Consider the following 22755-nt stretch of genomic DNA (forward strand, 5'->3'; position numbering starts at 1 on the left):
CCTTTAGCATCTCTTGCAATGCTGGTTTGGTGGAGATGTATTCTTTTAGCCCTCTTTGGTCTGGGAAACTCTTTATTTCACTTTCCAGTTTGAATGAGAGCCTTGCTGAGTAGAGTAGTCTTGGTTGTAAGCGTTTGTTTTTCATTGCTTGGAATATTTTTTGCCATTTCATTCTGGCTAGTAGTGCTTCTGTTGAGAAACCTGATAATAGCCTTATTGGAGTTCCCTTGTATGTTATTAGCTGTTTCTCTCTTGCTGCTTTTATGATTCTCTCTTTGTCTTTCAATGTTGCCATTTTAATTATGATGTGTCTTGGAGTGGGCCTGTTAGGGTTCACCTTCATTGGGACCCTCTGTGTTTCCTGGACTTGCATGAATTTTTCTCTCATGAAGTTAGGGAAGTTTACCCTCATTAGTTTTTCGAACAGGTTTTCTATCCCTTGCTCCTCTTTTTCTTCATCTGGTATTCCTATGATATGGATATTATTATGTTTCATGTTGTCCTGCAGCTCTCATAAAACCTCTTCATTCTTTTTCAGTCTTTTTTCAGTTTGTTTCACTGTCTTGGAATTTTTTTCTACGTTGCCCTCCAGCTCACTGATCTGATTTTCTGCTTCCTCTAGTTTGCTGTTACTTCCTTCTACTGTGTTCTTCAATTCAGAAATTGTATTCTTCATTTCCTCCTGGCTCTTATTGATCGCTTCTATTTCCTTTTTCATGCTGGTGTAATTCTCAGTAAGTTCCTTGTAGTTTCCCTGGAGTTCTTTGTCGTTTTCTTTGACTTCACTGAGCTCATTGAGCTTCCTCTAATCCATGTTTTGAATTCCATGTCTGATAGTTTGCTTTATTTTATTTAGCACCTTTTCTGGGGATTCCTTCTTTCCTTTTGGTGGGGAGTTGTTTCTCTCTCTCCCCATTTTTGTGACTCTTCTTGTTTGTTGTTGATTCTTAGATTGATGTGCACTTCCTTGATCTGCCCCTGGTCGTGTCAGATCATGTACCGGTCTGAGTGTGTCCTTTTAAAGTCTTAATTCAGCACGGAGTTTCTTGAACTATTCACTAAAAGCACAAAGAAAAATATTGATGATACCATTAAAACAAGAAAAATGTTTACATGATAAAAGACATCATAGACAAAGGAAAGACAACAGAAAGACAATAGAGTATAAGAGCAAAAATTACAGAAGAACAAGGTCTAAATTATATTTATATAAATATGTCTCAAATATATATATTCAAGATACATGTATATGAAACATACAGACATTTAGCCTCTCAAAATGCATATTAAAATTACTGAGAGATAGCACTGTATGCACACTAAAACAACATTTAAAATTCTATGTTAATAATTGTGGAGAATGGAAACCCTCATGGACTGCTGGTGGTAACAGGTGTAGTACAACCATTCTGAAGGACAATTTTGCATTGCCTCATATATCAGACATGAGTATACCCCAGGACCCAGCAACTATGTTTGTAGGTGTCTACTCAGAGCATTTTTTACAAATGTGTAGCAGAAGGTAGGGACAAAAGAGTCCGTTTCAATGCTATTTACAACATCAAAAAACTAGGAACACCCTGAATGTCCACCAGTACAAGAATGCCTACATAATGGAGTTTGCTTCATTCAGTTAGCAGTTGGACTAGTGAACCAAAGTTTACAGGAGCAACAGGGTCTTAAATGTTTAATGATAACTGAACAAAAGTAAGTTGCACAAGGGTCCACGATTATGGAAACAGGAGCACTAGCAACGGCCCCAATTGTTAACAGAGCACTTACTCTAAGGGCTTTTTTTGTATTAACTAAGTTAATCCACACATTGACCCTATAAGGTGGTGCTATTATGATCCCCATTGCACAGATGAGGAACTCAAGACATGTGCACTATGATATATTTCTGCAAACTTCTAAAACATGAAAAAATAGTATATCTTCTTTATGGATACATACCGGTGCAAGCAAAAAATTTATGGGAACAATACATATACATTAAAGAGAGTGTTTATTTGAGGGCGTGAATGGGGGTAGAAATGGACGGTGAGACTGTAAATCTGTCTGTCATGATCTGTTTCCTTCACAAAAGGGAAAGTTCTAAGCACATTAGACAAAATGTTAACATCTGTATTAACTCCTAAGTCTGGGTAGTAGTTACATGGACATCATATTATTTTCTATATGCTTGAATTCTTGCAATTAAAAATGTAGAAAATTGAAATAATTAAATTTTAGAAAAGAAGAAAAACATGATGGCAGAAGCAAAAAGCTAGTGCTTAGTGGGGCTGGAAAGGTTCCTATGACCTTCAACTTGGAGTATAATAATGGAAAATTGCAAAGTAGAAAGAACAAGTTAGAATGAATGCTAGCTTACCTGTGTGACTTTTGCTGAGGTATTTGACTTCTCTAAGTCTCAGTTTCTTAATCTACAATAAAGAGTTAATAATACCTCCCTCCTGTATTTTAGCGAGGAATAAGTGAGACAAACAAATCCATGTTAAACAGCCCTGACCGGTGTGGCTCCGTTGGTTGGGCATTGTGCTGGAAGTGAAGGGTTAATAGTTCAATTCCCAGTCGGGCACATGTCTGGGTTGTGGGTTTGGTGTCCATGTTAAAGAAACAAACAAACAAAATCCATGATGATATGATAGTTCTCATGGCTGTTTTCCAGGAAAGAAGTCTGACCTAAGGAGGTCTGTTGGCTGTTGCCAGGGTCCCAGCCACAGCACCTATATACCAGCTACCATGGTTGTGCTCCTAAGTCAGTATAAGCAAGGCAGGGCCTTGGGTCTAGGAGTGGGGTTTACTAGGATGGGGGCTCCAGACAAGGCAGAGATCAGAAACTCAGTTATGGGTCCTGGGCACAAGCCACACACAAGGCAACCCTCTGGATGTTGGATGCCTTTAAAGACCCCCTTGTTAACTTTTAAAACAATTTAACTTTATTTTTAGAGCATTTAAAGGTTCATAGCAAAATTGGATGGGAGTACAGAAAATGCCCATGTGCCACCTTGCCCCCACCCCCACAAAACCTTCCCCCCTTGACTCTTGAGACCATCCTTCATTGAATAGACCATTAAGGATTGGAGTTGGTCTTTTCTCATCCTCTGGTATCCTCTGTAATTTTCTTGCATGTCTGTGCATACAGGGGAGCGTAAGCTGGAGAGTGAAAAGAAAAACTTTGAAAAGGGAGCTGAAGACAAGTTCACAATGGATGCACCTGATTTGGGGCAGCTGATAAAGGTCGTTGTTAACCACAACAACAAGGGAAAATCTCCAAGCTGGTTCCTGTCCAGGGTGAGTTCAGCTGCCTGTCTGTGGTCCCTGTGCCCTGGCAGGGGGCATCTTTCAGCCCTAGCTTCCCTCCAGTCTGTCTGCCTCTACTCTTCTGCCTAAGCTGCTGGCCACCCATCCTGCCCTCCCCATACCTCCAAGACTTTGCCCATATTATCACTCTCCTAGAAAGCCCAGTTCTCTCATCTGAAGCCTGGTCGTCCTTCGAGGCTCTGCCATGCAGCTTTCCCTGACTTTGGCCTGCCAGAACCTCTCCCTCCCATGAATGTTTATAACCCTGCCTGCTTAGAGTATTCATTGACCATAATCATAGGCTTCCTTGTGACTTATTTGGGCTATTGCTTTATACCTCAAATTTCTGAATCTCAGGTCCTTTGTAATTTCACCTACCCAAGACAAAACTACACAGCAAGAAGATGACGAAAAGGCTTCTGAGAAGCTAAAGTATGTCTGGTCCGAAATTTGCAAGGAAAGCTCATGCCCCTGGCTCTGTATTGCTCTGCCCTCATATTGAAGGAAGGATCCCTCAGACTCTCACTCACAGCCTAATTCTTACTTCCAATTGTGCCCAGAAGACTGGCTACCTGCACATTTCCACATTAGAGGTGGAAAGAGGCACTATATAATAGGTGGGATTATTGAGAATTATAACAGGGATCCATAGAAGATATAGAAAGCCCAAAGAATATTAAAAATTGGTGGAAGTGTAAGGTCATTTAGAAAATGGTCTACCAGCCCTGGCATGTGTTCCCCTTAGTCATGAGGCTAGCAATATATTTCAGCTCATCACAGAATGATAAGGAAAGATTAATGTACAATATATATATATTTTTTATTGTTTTGAAAAAGGTCTCTTTGCTGGAAACAGAAAACCCTCAAATTTATAACAATTTGACTTTAGAGAATGAAGCTATCTGATAGTTGATGTTTTGCTATTATTTAACTTGATTTATCTTCCTGTATCAGTTAGGAATGTATTTGGCTGCAAGGATGAGAAAAGTAAAGTGCAGTGTTAAACAATTAGGGGCTTCTTTTTGTTATCTCACGTGAAACCAGATGTGGTCAGCTTAGGGCTGGTGCAGCTGCTTTCTTTCTGAGACACCTGTTCTCTTGCTTCACCACCATTCTTAGCAGCATGGCTTTTATCCTCCAACTTGTTGCCTCATGATCCCAGGATGGCTGCTGAACCTCTAGCCATCTTATCTGTGTTCCAGGCAGGAAGAGAGAGGGGACCAATGGGAAAAAGACACTTTTTTCTGGCAAGCCTTTCCTTGTTGTGAGAGATGCAAAATTCACCTTGGGACGTCTGCCTGCATTTCATTGGCCAGAAATATGTCATGTGACCTTTCTAGCTGCAAAGGAAACTGGGACATGAAGGGTCTAATGTTCCAGTCTTTATAGTAGAAAAGGCTATGAAGGTTATTGACATGGGTGTTGACACACCCTAGAGTGTCTGCTACACTTCTCTCCACAACTAGACTGGAAGTTCCTCAAGGTCCCCACCCCAGCCCTTGGTGTGGGACAGGGCACTGAGTCAGTGGAGCAAGGAATAGCCAAGATTCCTTTGGAAACGAGAGACCTTGTCTGGCCCTTGGAGCAGCCATTTATGTTGCAGTACAGAATGCCAGGAGGCTAAAGGCTGAATGGACTGGAGACCCCAAACAACCAATGCACAGACAGGGGTGTGTCTTCAAGGAGGTTTGTGGCCTCGGCCAGGATGGGGCACAGAGCAGGTACCCAGAAGCCCAGTTCTTTTATCCTGGGAAGGAAGGTTATTTGAGTGAAAAAACAAGGTTAGTGAGAGAAGCAGCAAAGTGCACCTGAAGCCCAGGTGTGACTTTGACAGCGTTGTAGCTGCACTTCATGAGGTCAGGTTCCTTCCTTAGTCACATGGGCCCACTTACCCAGGGTACTCAGGAAGCTTCATGACAGAGGCAGGTTCACACACCAGAACAGGACCTTTCCTTCTTGATCTGCTCAAGGGAAAGGGCAGCTTAGCAAGGTGGGGACTGTACGGGTGGGAACACTTTTGTCCTCTGAAACGTTGTAATCTTGCTTCACTCCCTCCTGAAATTTGATATTGAGGTTTTTGTTTCTTTCTGGAAAACCTGTTTTGTGACCCCCTACACCCCTGCACACGCAGGATGGTTGCAGGATCCCCCCCCCCGCCCCCATATTTATAATTCTATTCTTGCCAGATAGTGTCTAGGAGTTGGACCAGGTTAGTTCATTCATTCTCACCCCCTGCAAAGAGTTCTGAATGATGTTTTCTTCCTCACTCCCTTCCATCCCTCCCATTATTGTTTGCTGTTCAGGCACTAGTTTAAACCCAAAGGTCAAGCAGGCTACTTCCAGTGTGATATTGGCTATTCAATTTGAAGCTGTATTATGTACTTGGGTGAGTTCAGGGCCTGGTAGGCATGTCACTATCTGTGTCCCAAAGCCAAGGTGGGTGTTCCTCTCAAAGGTTCACTGGCTTTTCTGGAAATCTCCTAAAAGCCTGTTCCTTTAACTTAAGCAAACAAAATACTTTCTGGAGATAAGACATGAAAATAATTCAAACATTTTTTAGGTCAGTGTACCTGGATTTCCTAGATATTTTCCTGAGGGAGAGGCTGTAATGGGAAAGGAGGAATAAGGGTTCTAGGTCACAGGCAGAGTGGGTGCAAGCTGAATACCAGGTGCTGGGGGAGACTCAGGGCCACCTCTGGCCACTTTCTGACCATGCCAGGGATAGCCAGCCCTAAGCTCCTGCCTCCCCCCATCGGGTCTCCTGGCTGTCCCTTCCCCTCGGTCCACTCTGGTTGATCTGTTTGCCCTGAGCTCCCCAGAGACACTGATTAAAGGGGCTGTCACCGATTGGGGAGGTGGGTGGGGGCAGGCATTTATTGAACGAGGTAGCCTGAGGTGCTAATGTGGGAGCGGGTGTATGGGTGGGTTTAGAGGAGGGGAAGAAAGTGTTGAGGAAGAAGAGATAGTATTAAGGATTTCACCAAATGCTGTCACTTACAATAACCTGTATTTATGGCATGGTACCTATCATGTGACAGTATTGCAGTGCACAAATATGGAGCATGTGGGGAAGGAGGAGAAGATCCCACCTTCCTTTGCTGGCCTCAGTTTCCCCCGTAGGACAGTCCCTCGCTCTTCCATAAGCCCAGGTCTGTTCTGCTAACTCTTCAATGCTGAGATTAATTTCAAAGTGGGTTTGTAAATGCCAGACCTTCCTCCCTTTTTCTTCCTGTGTCAAAACTCCCCTGTCCCTTTAGTAGTAGTTCCTGGAATGTGACAATGGTTGCTTACCAGTGAACATGTCTGCATTTGTGTAGGGACGAGTGAAAACTCCTCGAACACAGACTTGTTTTACATTCCTTTAGTGCTCCCGTGGCTGGTACATGGAGGGTACACTGTAGGTCCTTCAGGTTGTCCGAGTTGCACGTGGTGGGGAGGGTGGAGACCCTTCAACCACCCACATTGCTCGGTGTGGGGGAGGGGCTCATTCTTTCTGCACAGAGAGAGCCTCTGCCCCATCAGGCTGCTTAAGTACAATATGGAAGTTATTCCAGCGTCAAGGAGGGAGAGCTGCTATGAATCATAGCTGACATTCCACATTAGTTGAAAACTTAGTGACTCCAAGACCAACTCCATGTATTGGAGATGAGTTTACCCTGTTGGGAGGACATGAAGGGCCTAAGGCCCCAGTTCTGTTTGGATGTATCTGTGAACCATCTGGAAAGAAGTGACAAGAAGTGACCCCTGCTTAGCAGCTCCATTTTTGTTGCTCTTATTTGGGGGTGGTTTGTCCTTCTTGGCGCTTTGTATCCAGTGGTCTTGTCCTGTGACTACAGTGGACATCACCACAGACAGGCCCTTTCCCTGCTGCCACCTCACCCTGAGGGGCTCACGACCCCTAGGCTCCTTCTCGCTTTGTGGAAGGTCAGCGCTGTCTGTGGGCTGGTCTGCAGTCTGCAGGGAGAACGTTCCTCTGGGAGAAAATAGCTCTCATTTTTCTATTAGATCATTGCTTCTGTCTGTCTATCTGACACACAGACAGAGACACCCCCACCCCCACTCTCTCTCCAGGTGTGCACTTCCATCATTCATGGTGAAGGGTGCTTCTGTCTCTCTGCCATAACAACAGAATCCATGAAACAGTGGTCTGGTTTATTCATTCTGTTAAGCAAAAACATGTCTTGAATTTTGAAAAGGAACTCCATGAAAACCCACAGGTGTCTGGGTAGCTTGGGAGCAGAAATGGGAAAGCCTCTCACTCCTCCCTTGGAAGGGGCCCTTGGGCAATGCCCTTTTAAGCAGCAGGGGCCATGTCTCAGCCGGACCCACACCAGCGGAGGCCAGGTGACCTCAGGAGAAGCCTCTGCCCCATCCACCCTGCACAGCTCTGTACCTGCGTGCCTGCGTCAGTTCCCTCCCCGTCTCACTTCTCTGCTCCTTCCCACCGCTCCCATCAGCATGTGCTGCTAGACGTGTTCCAACATGTGCTACCCTCCAGGAGCCGGCTTCCTCCAGCTTCATCTTGCAGAATATGGGACCAAGAGATGTCATAAATGACTGTCTCCATATTTCAATATGCATCTGGAAAATTTTTAGAGATCTTCATGGACTTCTGTATTTTCTGCACCGGTATTTCAGCTGTTATGTTCTCTCTTGGCCTTTGTTGGATTTTTTTTTTTTTAATTTACTTTGAAAAGCCTTATTTTAGAGTGTTGGTTATTTGACTATTCATTCAAATGTTGTCTCTTTCCTTTGTGGTTCAGCTGTGCAAGCTAGTTTGTCCAATAGAGGCATTTAATGGTACACATTTCATTTCTCAAATTAGCTGAACTTCTCAAGTCAACAATTTCCATCATAACCAGGTCGGTAGATGGCCCTTTACTGATGACATCAGTACTGTGAACTGTGAGGGTTTTTTCCTTGCTCTTCAATCCTTGGCTGGCACACTAGTCTGTGAACATTTAGAGACCGAGATGGTGAGTCAGTATATCTAGATTGATTAGTAGACTGGACAACTTATCCTGTCTTTCTTTACCTTGCTTTTCCAACTCTGTGAGAGTCAGTAAGGGGGGTTAGGAAGTAGGCTGAAGCTGGCTCAGACTCTTGTCAGTGACTTCCCAATCAGTCCCCCACCCCTGGGGGGTGACAGCCATGGAAACGTGCAGGTTGATGAACTGGGAGAGGCAAAACTTCCATGGCAAGACCCCCTCTGGGCAGTGCCAGTAGGGTCAGCAACACTGCTTTAAAAATACTGTACAGACATGAATCAAATCCGCAGGCTCTGAAGGGTGACTAAATCAGCCAAATGGGCAAGGGACTCATTATAAACCAAGGACTGAATGCTGACTTATCTGGGGAGAGATGCCTGGTGGGACAGCTGGTTCTAGTCACTGGCTCAGGCCACTGGCTCCTCTCTGGTAGGTGGTATCCTCAGAAGGCCAGTGCTTATCCCAAAGAACCAAATGATTCTTCGATGAACACTGTATTAAAACAAGGTGAGATGCCTCCAGGCAGCCCAGTGTGTGCCCTGTTTCCACACTGCAAACACTTGGGTCTTAGGAAGTGAGTTTCCATTGCAAATGAGAGCCCCACTCCCTCTTCCCGGGCAGTCTTGGGAACACCTGGACAAACAGGTATTCCCAACTCTTCTCTGTCACCAGACCTTCTGCCTGTACAATGATATGACTGAGTATACATTCCATTATTGACAATTCTGCTGATGTTAGAGTGAGTTGGGTCTTCCCAGGACACTTTGGGAGGGCCCCTCAGCTCCTTGGTAATCTCTAGAATATACATTACCTTAGCCTCGCGAGCCCAGCTCACATGTGAGTTCCCCGCGGAAGCTTCATAGATGACCAATTACACAAGCCTCACTGTCCGTGGTTGACGTTTTCTGACCTGATCACCAGGTCCTGGGATTCTGGGTCCCTGGCCTGAGGTTTGCGGTTCTCTTTGCATAGACTCTGCTTTCCACCAAGGTTAGTCTCCCAACCTTAGTCAGGTAAGGAAGGGGATGCTCTTGCTGTCTGTAACTCCAGGCTTCCAGTTCTCCCACCCCAATCTCACAGGCCACATCCTGCTAAGTGTCTTGCATTCAATTTTTAAAAATGATCTGCATCAGAGGAGGGAACAGTGGTAATGTAATTCAAGTACAGGTCATTGACAGGCCTTTCTGGGGGACTCTCAATGTTTTGCAAGGTTTTCCTGGCAACGGAATAAATTTTCCATGGGCCATGAAGAAGCTGAGAGAGTGTATTCTTAGCATACACTCAAGGGGTGGAGGATTTGGATTGGACCACCAGGTGCATCCTCAATCACATTTAACATTCTTTTCCTCTCTTCTTAGATTGTCATTGAAGATGTTGGGAACAAAAGAAAATATGAGTTTCCTCTTAACCGCTGGCTCTCCTTGAAGGAAGATGATGGCAAAATTCAAAGGAATATCTTAACGGGTGGAGCTGTGACCACAGGTAGAGCCAAAGAAAGGGGAGGCCCCTTGGCCTAATAGTTCACATTCTGTCTGAGGCTCTGTGTTCTCATCTATGGGCCTGGAGGCCTGTAATCAAGTGGGAGCCAGCCGTGTCTCCAGACCACGTTCCTCCTGCCCTTGAAAGTGTTCTGTTCCTCTGAGCTGCAGTGTGAGGCTCTGCTGAGGCCAGAGATTGGAAGATGCCTCTGAGCAGACACTAACTGCCCAGGGCAGAAGTGATCCATGGGCTGAAGCCAGAACTCCTGCTGCATGTGGACTTTTATGAGGACATTGTTTTACTCTTCACTCCTAATATTGAGTGCTTACTCTATGCCAGGCCTCTGCTAGGCACCTGCCCCATTTCATCTCCTTTTATCCTCACAACGACCCTGTAATATAGCAACTGTTATTGTTCCTGCTTTACAGATGAGGAACCTGAGTCATATAGAAGTTAAAAGACCTGCCCAGGGTCTCAAGCTGGTAACTGACAGATAGATCCAGGATTAGGTCTGCCTCCTACATTTCTACACGGTGTGAATTTTATTGAAATCCTGCAACTCCCAGCATGGAAGTTTATGGAAGTTCCAGAAAACCTGTGCTAATGAATGCACATCTGAGAATGTGCTGTGTTGCAGAATCCCCGCCCCCACCCCCACCCCCACCATGGCCCCCACTGCATAGAGAACAAGTCCAGGTTCTGGGGAGTAGTATACGAATAGTTCCCCAATTTTGTTCCAACTCACCACATCAGCAGGATCTTTCAACATCTTCTCCCACCGCTTCCACACACCCTCCATCTCCCTCCATCTCCCTGCACCCCTTTCCCTCTCTCCTGTACCCACACCCCTTCCTCATCCCCCCACCTCACCCACAGGCCTTCCCTCTCTCTTTCCTTAGCTACTTGCCTTATTCCTTCTCTCTCTCATATTTAAAACCTGCCTTCTTCTCAGCCTGTAATGCCCTTTCTCTTTGTGTTTCCCAAATTCCTGCTTCCAGTCATTTCCACGGAACCCTCCCTGCCTCCTCTACAAAGTGCTCCCTCCTGGTGTTGCAGACATTTCAGGTGCGCCCTGACTGCTATCATTCGGGACACCAAGGGCTCCTCTTCTCCAGCACTGTAGCACCTTGGCCTTGTCTGATCTTTGTAAGGTGTGGCACATGTCATTTGTAACTAGAGTTAGCAAATTATGTACTAAAAACAAATATTAAAGTGGATTTAACATAATCCCTTTAACCACGATACCACTGTTTGCCTCGAGGGGTAGAGGGAGGGCAGAGATGGCAGTGCCAGGCCAAGAATGGCTGGTAACCCTGGCCATGGGAGTATGTCTTGTGTGAAAACACCATCTGCCTGTGTGTTTCAGGGAATAAAGCTGGAGACCCACTCTTTTAGGGCAGTGGCCATTCCTTTTATCCTCGCATTCTCCCAATGCCTAGCATAAAATAAGCACTTATTAAATGTTTGTTGAACAAAGGAAGGTGTAAGTGTATGAATGAATAATGCATCTAAGTAGTTGCACATGCTAGCTCCCAAGGAAGTTTGGGAATTTTATTTCTCTGGGGCCAGCCCAGGGGTGAAGATGGGGGTGGGGTAGGCTCAGGGGTAGGCAGGGGGAATTAACGAGGACTAATGAGTCTGTTGCTTAGGCTCTAGGACAGAATGAATGAATGAGGCCAGACTCAGCAGTTTTCTCTCTCATTGTCTGTCTTTGGGGTTTTCTCTTACTCAGCCCCACTCAGAGTTTAATGTTCCCTTGCTGGCTCTTCCCCAGAAGTCCATGTCCTCATATTGCCTCCTGACTGACCCAAACCCCACAATGTTCTCTTCTTCTATCTTCCTTCATCCCACCACGTCAACAAGTGAAGGAGGACATTAGTGCCCTCTATTAAAGGTTATCTTTTTAAGTTATGAGCAAAAGAGCAACCTAAATGAATCAGATATCCCCGACTATAACTCTATTAATGGAGTTGACTATTATAATTAAATTAGACAAAACAGAATTCATCAGGCTGCTATTAATAATATGCACATGAAAATTAACATTAATAACTATTCTTAGCTAACCTAAGTTCCTCCTTCACATTGTTAGTTTTCTGTGTCAGGCTGGAAGCTTCCTCTACTAATACCTGCAATTTATTCCTATACACAGGTACACTGACCCATAAACTCTGAAAAAGGTAAAGGGAAGTTGTGAGGGGCACTGGACAGCCTCTGGGGTCCTGGGACAGCGGGATTGAGGATGTATGGAAGAGGGAGACCTAGGGAGGCAGTGGCCAGGTAAGGGAAGGTGAGCACAGTATTGTAACCAGCTGGTACTGAACCTTCTCCTTCCCCCTCTTGTTCCCACACCAGATGTCTCATACATTGTCAGCGTCTTCACTGGGGACATTCGGGGGGCTGGGACCAAGTCCAAAATCTACATGGTCATGTATGGGGCCCGAGGGAAGAAGAACACTGGGAAAATCCTCCTGGAGGGTGGCGTGTTTGACCGTGGCCGCATAGACATCTTCCACATCGAGCTGGCTGTCCTCCTCAGCCCTGTGAGTCGAGTATCCATCGGCCATGGCACTGTTGGCAGGAACAGAGGCTGGTACTGTGAAAAGGTAAGGGATGTTCATGGGAGGACCCTTCCCTGAGTTTACCCCTCTCCTCTTTAACTTGCAGATACAAACTCTAACCTGCTTCCTGCTTCCTTTGGATCAGTAACAGAGCACGCAGGCCATCCCTTTCATTGGGCATTTTGGATGGTGACACGTCCATCCATCTTGTCTTGCTGATGGTCAGGAATGGGGGCTCTTCTGTACATGTATCCATGGGCTAGACACAGGGTAGGGGAGCCAGATGTGCTAATTGCTGGTCATAGACTATCCTGATTCCTGGTGTGGTGTTTTGCTTCAGTATGTAAATCTCAATCAACAAGTATTTTTAAATATATGTTTGTATGGTGGGATACTTATGCTTTGAAGAGTATACATAACAAAAGTATAAAAAACGTATAAAAAAAAGTATTTAAAAAAAACAATTTTGTTTACCACCCAACCTGAGACATAGGATATTCTCAATGCTCTTGAAACTCCTCTGTGTCCTTCCCCAATCATATAATTCTCCCTCTCCCCCCAAAAGCATATACTATTATGAATTTTGTCTAAGTGTATATTGATAGAAGATCTTGTAGTGTTCCAGGAACTTTCCTTTGAACATCTATAATGTGAGTGGTCTGTGCTAGATAGACTTCTGTGTTCTAAACCCATGAGTTTGGAATGTGGATTGAGATGAAGAGGGTGTAGGAGAGAAGGGTGATGAGGTCACATCCAGAAAAGGGCAGTTGGTGTTTGTACTCAACTCCAGATATTAATTACCTTTCATGTGGTAGGCTTTTCTTTTACATGACAAAGGGAATTTATTTAGTATTCTAGGTAATTTTGTTCAGATTGAGATTTTATGGTGTGCCTAAAGAAATATGGTGTTTAAAGGGGTTATTGCATATAAAGAAAAGGTGTGAGATTTGGGCTGGTAAACTGGAGGATTGATGATATCTATTTGGAAAGGCTTCTTGGAGGAGGCATTTCCTGATCAAAAATTTAATGACAGGCAATGGGAAGAAAGTGTTCTTCCTTGAGGGTTCTAAGGCAGATGACCCTTAATGTGGACTTAGGAGACTGCTGAGCATTGCAAAGAGGTCCTGACCCAGGGACCTGCTGCCAAAGACTTGTGGTCTGCTCCCCCCAGGTGGTGATTCTGTGCCCCTTCACTGGCATTCAACAGACCTTCCCTTGCCGCAGCTGGCTGAATGAGAAGAAGACGGATGGGCTGATTGAGAGGCAACTCTACGAGATGGTGTCTCTCAGGAAGAAGAGGCTGAAAAGTAGGTCACAGGGCCCAGAGCCTGGTGGCCTTTCAGACAGGGCCAGGAAAGGCCATGATGTCAGACCACTGGGCAAGAGCTTCAAGGGAGTCCACTCCTGCTTCTCAGTTCTCCTCTGGAAAGGAAGAGAAAGCTCCCACCCCCACCCCCGCCCCAACAGGGAGCCTAATTCTTTAAGGTCTAGGTCACACACCTGGCACCAAGGCTGGTACTCCAGTGTCCCCAAGTTGAATAAGCTGCCACAATGGGCTAGATGTTCAACTGAATGGCTCGAGACAGTGCCTTCTGAATGCACCAAACATCTGGTGTGTGGAGCCAACTCTTCTCCCTGTGTAAAACACACTAATATGCTTTCTCCATTAAAAGGAACATCAGCTACCCTCTTGTAAATAGCAAGGAATCCATCCTTGACTTCCTAAAATTGGCACTTGTTATAATGGGCTTCTGAGTGGGATACACCTGTGCTTCCATCCTGATAACCTTCGATTTGCTCCTCATGTCCACTGGTCCCATGAAAATCCCTTTACTTATTAAAGTCTTGGTGCAACTTGGCCTGTCTCTGCAGAAATCGCTTGGTCCCTGTGGGTCTTGACGACTGACTTGAGGAAAGCTGCCACCAACACTCCCATCTACATCCAGATTTATGGGAAGAAGGGGCGGACGGATGAGATTCTCCTGAACCCCAACAACAAGTGGTTAAGACCGGGCATATTTGAGAAGATTAGGGTAGGACAAGCATGACAGGGTGGGAGGGAGGAGGGAGGAAGAAATATTTGTCATGGGATCCTGGTTTTCTGAGCCAGGGGTGGATGAAGCTTGAAGACAGAAAGGTACAATGGAGACTCTAGGTCCCTATAAGCAGTGCCAAATTTGATCTATAGGTAATGTAGTGAATGGGACGTGAGTTACCTTGGGCCCTTCATTGGGATAGTCTAGAACCAAGCCTGTTGGAAGAAGCAAGCATGAAATGGGCGTGAGCATCTGGGAGCCTATCCGCTTTGGGAAGCATTGTAGCCCAGAGATCCTGAAAACAGTTAGTGTTAGTGGACTGAATTAGAGAGTGAGAAGCAAATTTAAGGGAAAGAGCAAATTTCAGAACATTTTAAAAGAGATTCAGCTTTAAATTTCCAGGATGTCTATAACTAGAACCAGGCTTGTTTTGCCAACAGACGTGTGGCTCTGACCTTTAGGTAAGAATAATTTGTAATTTGCTGCTCGCTTCTCAAGCACCCAACCGGTGCCTCTATTATACCACTCAGTTCATTGCTCTTTCTGTATTTGTCTTCCTGGCTAGACTGCGAGCCCCTGGGGAAAGGGCATGACTGCTGTATGGATCTTTTTGTCGGTTTCAATGCCCAGCAGTGCTCTGGGGCTGTGGGCTTGTACCAGTTTGCAGGGCTGCCATATGAATTATGTTACTGAAAATTTATTGCTTGGAAGATTTTCTTTAGTCTGGACCCTACTGTGGGTCAGTTATTTTTGTTCAGTATTGCCAGCTCAGAGTGAACCCTAGCTCTGCACATGGCTGTCTATCCTTCACATGCCACTGGTTACCTGGGCATGAGGAGATGCAGTATATCAGGGTGGCTTGAAACAAAACCATTCTCGTTGCTGAAGAAGCTGCCCAAAGTGGGTGCCCCCATGACAGAGGGTCAACTAGGAAGATAAACATGTTACACTTGGTTATGTCCACTCCAACCATGCTATTTCTCCCCATAGCTTGAGCTCCCGGATCTCGGCATGTTTTATAAGATTCGGACATGGCACAGTTCTAGGATTCCTGGTGCTGGATGGCATTTAGAAAGGGTGAGGCGCACCATCTTGAGGGTTGGGAGGGAATTGGAAGAGGAGCCAGAATGGTCCCTTTATAATGAGCCTGTCACATAAGTGTGCTTTTTATCTGTTTGGAGTGAGGGTGGGAAAGGGTTACAGTGAGACATGAATCTGGGCACAGGACACAGGGACTTCCTGATAGGGAGGGGACTTCCAAAGTAGACTAAGAAAATGCTCAGGTGTTTGGTCTTGACTTTCATTTTGCCGTAGCACCTGGTTTCTAGAAAATGTGGGTCTCAGGAGGCCAGAGGTATAAGTGTTTATCTGGCATTCGACCTTCCACAAGAGTCATCCCTAGGGAGTGGCCTTGGCCTCCTAGAGATAAGATAACAGAGCAAGGACCACAGGGCATGGGTGAATATCCTTGGTACACCCACTCACTTATCCCATGACTTCATTCCAGATGACCTTGATGAACACTCTGACCAAGGACAAATATAATTTCAACTGCAGTCGCTGGCTGGACGCCAGTGAAGATGACAGTGAGATCGTGAGGGAAATGACTGCAGAGGGCACCACTGTGCGGAGGATAATGGGCAGTAAGTGCTCACCCGCTCTCCATCTCGGGGCAAGCAGTGGAACATCTACTTGGTGTGCCAATGGGGGTCTGGCCAATGAGCTGATAGTCTTGTCCACTGTGTGCCATCAGGCTCCCTGTGAATGCCAGGGTAGAATCAGAAGTCCACCCTCAAGGCCCTCTTGAAGGAACCACCTCCAAGGCATGATGCCCGAGCTCTATGATAATGGGTGTGAGGGATGGAAGGGAGATTCACGGGCTTTCAGATTGGTTAGGAGGAAATGAGAAGAATCTTCACTGAAAACGTTCTCTTCAAACTATTCATGAGACTCTCCCCAAAATGGAAAGCTGGATCTGGTAGTCACACTTGGCGGCTCCTGATGGGTCCTCTATTTCTGTTTAAGGCAGTAGGAGAGGGATGAAGCTTTTCATGTGGAGTCTAGTATCTACATTCAGAGGGATAAAGGAAGATCATTTTGCCTCTAGGTTATAGTAGCAGAGCGTTGGCAAGTACACAGCATATGTCCTGTCCTTTTCCTTGGCAGGCATCACTGAGTGATCACAGATTCTCTGCCATTGCATCTGAAATGAGCTTCAGAGCCCTCAAGTAGCCCTCCAAGCAGACATTAGCAATTGAGCACTTAATATAATTAACCTATTTGTAATCCTTGTGGTAGTCCCTAAGTTGTTTAGTAGTAAAGTAATATTACAAAATTATAAAGAGTTAAGACTATATAGACAACGACGTCTCTCATAGTTCTCATAGCCCCTATAAATATTTTTATAGTGTCACTTCTCAGGCATTTACACATCAGTAGAAGCTCTGTATATATTTGTTGAAATGACTTGAATAGAGTTAAATACATGAAAACATAGAAACCCCGAACAGCAGATGTCTAAAAAGAGATCAGCCAGTCTGTTAGTCCAATGAGGCAATGTCTGCAGTTAGCACTATTTTATCAGTCTTCTTCATTTTTAATTAAAGTATGTGGCTATAGAATACTTGTGTTCAAGGGCCCTTAAAATAGCCTGGTGCAGATAAGGAAACTGAGGAGGTTCTTGCTCTGCTTCTTGGTTAGAGACATTGTTAGACAGAGAGCAACGTCTCCCGCCCCCTGGGTCAGTGACCATAGCCTGCCTTCTCACATTTGGTAGTATTTGCTTGGAAACAAGGCACTTACCTCTCCGTGAATAGCATGATTCTGCCCCAAATTGGGACTTCATATAATATACATCCCCTCTTACCTGGTCTGTCCCTGTCGTGTGCCAGGATTGAGCCCACAGATATAAACGATGGGGGAGAGGATCTTGGGACCTAAGTGCTTTCTAAACCCTTCTCAGCAGTTCTCATGATTTTCGCTCTCCCTCTCCATTCCCCGTTGCCTGGTGCTGTCATGCCCGAGCCTTTCGTGGGATTGCTTCTCAGAGTCCGCAAGTGACAGCTCTGGTGAACTCTACCGGGTCTGTTAAGTCGGGGACCCTCAAACATCAGCGTGCATTATCCCCGAAGGGCTTGTTGAAGCCGGGCCCCTACGGCAGAGCTTCTCAGTCAGTGGGTCTCGGCGGGACCCGGGGTCTGTTCATCTAACAGATTTCTAGGCGGTGCTGATGCTGGTGGGAGGAACCGCTGTGCTGAGCTGCGTGAATCGCCTTCCTTGCTGCGCTCCGCTCCCGGAATTCTGTTGCTGTTGTCCGTGCTTGACCCTCTCCTCTAGCCTTACTGCTAAAACCGTTTGTGTTTGGTTAAAACTTTTAAAGAATCTGTATTTTGTCCTTTTAGTGCGTTTTCTTTCCTGGAGAGAAATCTACCATTTTGATTTTGAATGCTGAGAATGTTCTTTGCCTTACCTCCTTTGGACCTTGACCAAAAGATGCCTCCACTGCCCCCCAAACCCTGTTTTTCCTCCTCACAAACCCTTGGACCAACGGGGGGGGGGGGGGATGCGTTCTCCTGACTCTCTCTGCACGTTCAGACTTGAGACTCAGACTACCTTGCAACGTTGCCTCTGCCACAGCTCTGTTTCATTGGCTGTTGGCCGCTGGTCACTTTCATTTTTAGCTGAAGGTGGTGCTATGTGTCTCTTGATTATCCTCTAAATCCCCAGCTCCGGCCCTTGTTCTAGGGCAGCACATTAATCTGCTCAGGCTGCCATAACAAAATACCACAGACCGGGGTAAACAACAGACACTTATCTTCTCACAGTTCCGGAGGCTGGAAGGCTAAGCTCAAGATGTCGGCAGGTTTGGTTTCTTCCGAGGCCTCTTTCCTTGCCTCGCAGGTGGCTGCCTTCCTGCTGTGTCTTCGCATGGCCTCTCCTCTGGGGACCCTGGCATCTATGTCTCTCTCTCTTCTTATAAGGTTAATGGTCCAATTGGAATAGGGCCCACCCACAGCACTTTGTTTTACTTTAGTTATCCTTTGAAGGCCCTACATTCCAAGTACAATCACATTCTGAGGTACCGCAGTTAGGACTTCAACATATCAATTTGGAGGGGAACACAGTTCAGCTGGCCTATAACAGATAGTGTCTCTCAAAGTGTGGTCAAGGGCCCACCATATATCAAAAGTGCTTAGAGTGTTTGTTGAAATGAGGATTCCTGGGCCCAACTCCAAAAATGTGATTAGACTCCCTGAGGGCTATGTCTGGTAATCTGTGTTTTTATCAAGCATATCAAGTAACTTTCATGCCTGTCAAAACTTCAAAGCCTTTGTACTGCTTCTTTCATCTACATCCTGGTCCTCACCTACTGACCTCCACCTCCCTCCCGGGTAACCAGCCACTCCCCGGAACCTCACTCAGGGTCACCACACAAAACTGTTCCTTCTCTGAGCTCCCCGCCCCTGCCTCTGACTCAAGGTCCTACCCTCCCAGCCCTCTCATGACCTTGGTGACACCCACCTCACCCTTGAACTCATTCCCGCTCCTTCGCTCCCCCATTTCTCTTAGTTTGTCAGGGGCTGCCCACTTGAGGGGGGTTGTGGAGGATGGATTTTAGGGGCAAACCTATAAGCAGTCATCCAGGGGAGAGAAAAAGAGGTCCTGAAATTGGGCAGGAGTCAGGTAGACTAGAGAGGAGAAGATAAATTCAAGAAACGTTTGGCAGAGTTTGGCAAATGAACGCTGTGGAAACACCGAGGTGAGATCAGCTTTCAGCCAGGAAGTTGGGAGAAACTTTGCAGGTGAAGTGGCACCTGAGCCAGGTCTTCTTGGGTGGGGATTTAACATGTGTTCAGTGCCTCCACGGGCTCCTTTGTAGTGCTTTGGAACTTATACCAGTTTGGACTTCTTTCTCTCAGCTGCTCTTTCTGATCCACAACAATATATCTTGTGCTTGGAACACACCCGTGTCCTCACTCACCTGCGCAGCACTCAGATCTCTTTTGCTGGTCTGCATGCTTCTCTGTAACAGTACACAGAGATGATTGCAATGTCCCACTTCCCCATTTGATACCAGGGTATAAGGAATAACATGCAGGCTTCCTGGGAATCCCGTAAGTGAGGACTCATGTAAAATGAGTTAAAACCAATTTAAAATCAGTTCTCTAAGTTTGAAATTGTGTGGTCTTCACTTACTTAAAAATTAAGGGCCACTCATAAGAGCAACAAATGCTGTGTCCGAGAGCCAAGAACCTCTGGACTGAGGAACAGGGACAAGGAGACAGGGACAATCATGCTCACAGTTTGTTTGCCCCTCGCCTGTCCCTCAGAGCTATGTGAGTTGGTAAAATCAAGGAGATGAGCATTCTCTGTGCACAGGCAGGAAAAGTGGTCACATGGCACTGAAGAGTGGGCAAGGGGCCATCGTGTCTGAAAGTCATAGCTTCTTCATCAGGCTGAGCTGTGATTTTCCAATTAAAGTACAAGGGTCTCTGGTACTTACCCATCTGTTTAAAGCCTTTTACTGCCGATGTCTAACAATATAATTATTTTCAACTGTCCACTGACTTCTTGCCAGGAAGGAGCTTGGAACCTCAGTGGGTAGTGGGCTGGGAGGAACCCATTGAGAGGATCAGGACCCCTGAGAGCTGCCAACCAAATGAAACTTCTAGCTCCTGAATGAAGAGGGCTGAATTCCCAGGCAAAGGGACTTCTAAATTCCCTCTTCAGTTTGCTTCTGGGGATTGCCTAAAAGTTCCATCTAAAAAGGCAAAATGGACTTTCATCAAAACTAAGAGAGAAGCTAGGCTGGCGCTCTCCTTTCCCTTTTGTGTTTCCATGTTTCCGTCCAGTTAATGCTGTTCTTCCCTCTTACGGTCACTCTTTGTCTTTCCTTCTAACTAGTACTTTTGCTACAGACGCTGTATCTTCTTAGACCCACGTGCTTAATGGTCAAATTTCTGTTTTGGCTGTCTTTGTATCTCCAAATAAAACTGCATTTATTCCTGAAAAAAAAATCATTTTGATATGAAATTAAATTTTCTGATTTGTCTCATTCCAGACATACTTTATCTTCACTTTTGATGGACTACCAAAGAATAATGTCCAATTTTAAAAAACTGCAGCTGCCCCGGCTGGTGCACCTCAGTTGGTTGTGTATTGTCCTACAAACCAAAAGGTCACAGGTTCAATTCCGAATCAGGGCACATGCCTGGATTACGGGTTTGGTCCCCAGCTGGACGCCTAAGAAAGGCAACCAATCGATGTTTCTCACATGGATGTTTCTCTCCCTCAACTCTTCCTTCCTTCTTCTCTCTCTAAATCCTCTCTCCCTTCCGCTTTCTCTAAAAACAATGAAAAAATGTCTTCTGGTGAGGATAAAAAATAAATAAGTAAACTACAGCTTTATTGAGGTGTAATGTATGTACAATGCAATTCACCCATTTAAATATGTAATTCAATGGCTTTTCATATATTGATAGAAACATGCACCCATCAGCACTATCAAATTTCAGAATATTTTCATTGCCCCCCAAAAGAAACCCTATTCCCATCAGCAGTCACACACATTCCCCCAGTTCACTCCTTAGTCCCTGACAACCAATAAACTGTTTTTTTGTCTCTATAGATTTGCCTATTCTGGACATTTCATATAAATGGAATCAGATAATATGTAACCTTTGTGTCTGGTTTCTTTCACTTGGCTTGTTTTCAAGTTCCATTCACATTGTAGCATGTGTCAGGATTTCATTTCTTTTTATTGTTGAATAATATCTCATTGTATGAATCTACTACTGTCAACTGTTAATGGACATTTGGGTTATTTCCACTTTTTGGTTAATATGAATAATGCTGCCATGAACATTCATGTACACATTGTGTGCATGTGTGTGTGTACATATGTTTCCAATTCTCTTGGATATATACCTATGAGCTGAATTACTGACTCTGTGATAACTTGGTTTAACTTTTTGCCTGAGCCAAAAACCTAGGAGCCATCCCTGCTGCCTCTCTTTCCCTCAAACACCCATCCAGTCTATCACCAAGTACTGTTAGTTCAGCCTCAGAAATGTATCTCTTCACCCCATCCCTAGTCCTAGGCACTGTCCTCTCTTTTCCAGAGTACTATAATTATTACACTAACTGGCCTCTATTATTCACTCCTTCTTCCCCTACAATCAACGTTTCACATGGCAGCCAGACGCTCTTTAAAACATAGATCAGATCAAGATACTGCCTGGCTTAAATCCCTCTAGTGGCTTCCTGTTGCATTGAATGATTGAATGAATAAATGAATGAATGAACGAACAAACGAACAAACGAACAAACCAAGAAGACATACTTCTTACCTTGACGTGCCTGGCCCCTGTCCACCTCTGGGCCTCCTCTCATCCTGCTCTCATCCCTCTACTCTGGCCACACCGGCCCTCTCTCTACTCCTGAACGCACGCTGCTCATCCAACATCAGGGCTTCGCTCACTAGCACTCTCTTCTCTCAGAGATTCCCATGGCTGACTGATGTCACTGCCATTTAAACATTACCAGTTCAAAGGTTACTTCCTTGCGCCAAGCTTTTCTGCACCTCTAAGTCATCTTCACTTCCATCCCCACTCCCATCACACTCTGTGGCATCGCTCCATTATATCACCTTTGTTACAGATGTAACTCAGACATTTTCCTGTTCATAATTTCTTTATGATTTTACTGTCCATTTGTCCTCTCCACCCTTCTACTCTCATGTAAGTTCCATGGGAGCAGGAGTCTGTCTGTCTTGCTCACTGCTGAATTCCTGTACTTATGATGGTGCCTCATACCTGCTAGGCTTCAGGAAACAGATATGGGGCAAATGAATGAACAAGTGAATGAGTGAGTGAATGAATTTCAGTTTCCAGTTTGTTCTAATTGGAAAGTCAGGTTCTGATGAGCAAAGATGCAGGTTCACCTCCTTTATGGTACATTTTCAACATAAGAAGACACTACTTGCTGCCCATCCCATAGCAGCTGCATTTTGTGCCCTTTTTCTCTGCTTGTCTTCCTGGCACATCCTTAACAGTGGTGAGTTCTGAAGGGAAGAGGAGGCTCAGTTCTGGTTCACAAAGTGAAGCTATCTTACTGAGAAGACAGGACATGCATGAATTGGAGAAAAACCTAAGGCAAAGAGGTCTACTTGGTTGAGTGGAATCAAGTGCCAAAATGTTTCAATTAGACCCGTGGTCCCCAAACACTGACATCTCCAGTCCCCTGGGGGAGTTGGAAACAATGTACTTTTAGGGGTCTCACCACAGGAAACTAAGGCTTGGGAGGTCTGAAGTGGGGCTCAAGGACCTGAATTTCTATAATTTTTCCAGGAGACTCTGATGATGGACTATAACTGGGAACCTCTGGTCT

At 45.3% G+C, this 22755-nt stretch overlaps 1 protein-coding gene across 2 annotated transcripts in view; it reads left to right on the plus strand.

Annotated features, from left to right (window-relative positions):
• Nucleotides 1–22755, plus strand: part of LOC150002597 (lipoxygenase homology domain-containing protein 1-like) — a 147205-nt gene that overhangs the window by 38868 nt on the left and 85582 nt on the right. For both annotated transcript variants that reach the window (XM_090285096.1, XM_090285097.1), the window contains exons 6-12: nt 3146–3294; nt 9650–9773; nt 12126–12376; nt 13503–13638; nt 14204–14364; nt 15358–15444; nt 15875–16010. In XM_090285096.1, the coding sequence (XP_090141222.1) occupies nt 3146–3294; nt 9650–9773; nt 12126–12376; nt 13503–13638; nt 14204–14364; nt 15358–15444; nt 15875–16010 (1044 nt within the window). The remainder of the gene's footprint in view (nt 1–3145; nt 3295–9649; nt 9774–12125; nt 12377–13502; nt 13639–14203; nt 14365–15357; nt 15445–15874; nt 16011–22755) is intronic.

Source organism: Furipterus horrens, unplaced genomic scaffold (assembly GCF_987537825.1).
Source record: "Furipterus horrens unplaced genomic scaffold, mFurHor1.1.pri manual_scaffold_8, whole genome shotgun sequence".
NCBI lineage: Eukaryota > Metazoa > Chordata > Mammalia > Chiroptera > Furipteridae > Furipterus > Furipterus horrens.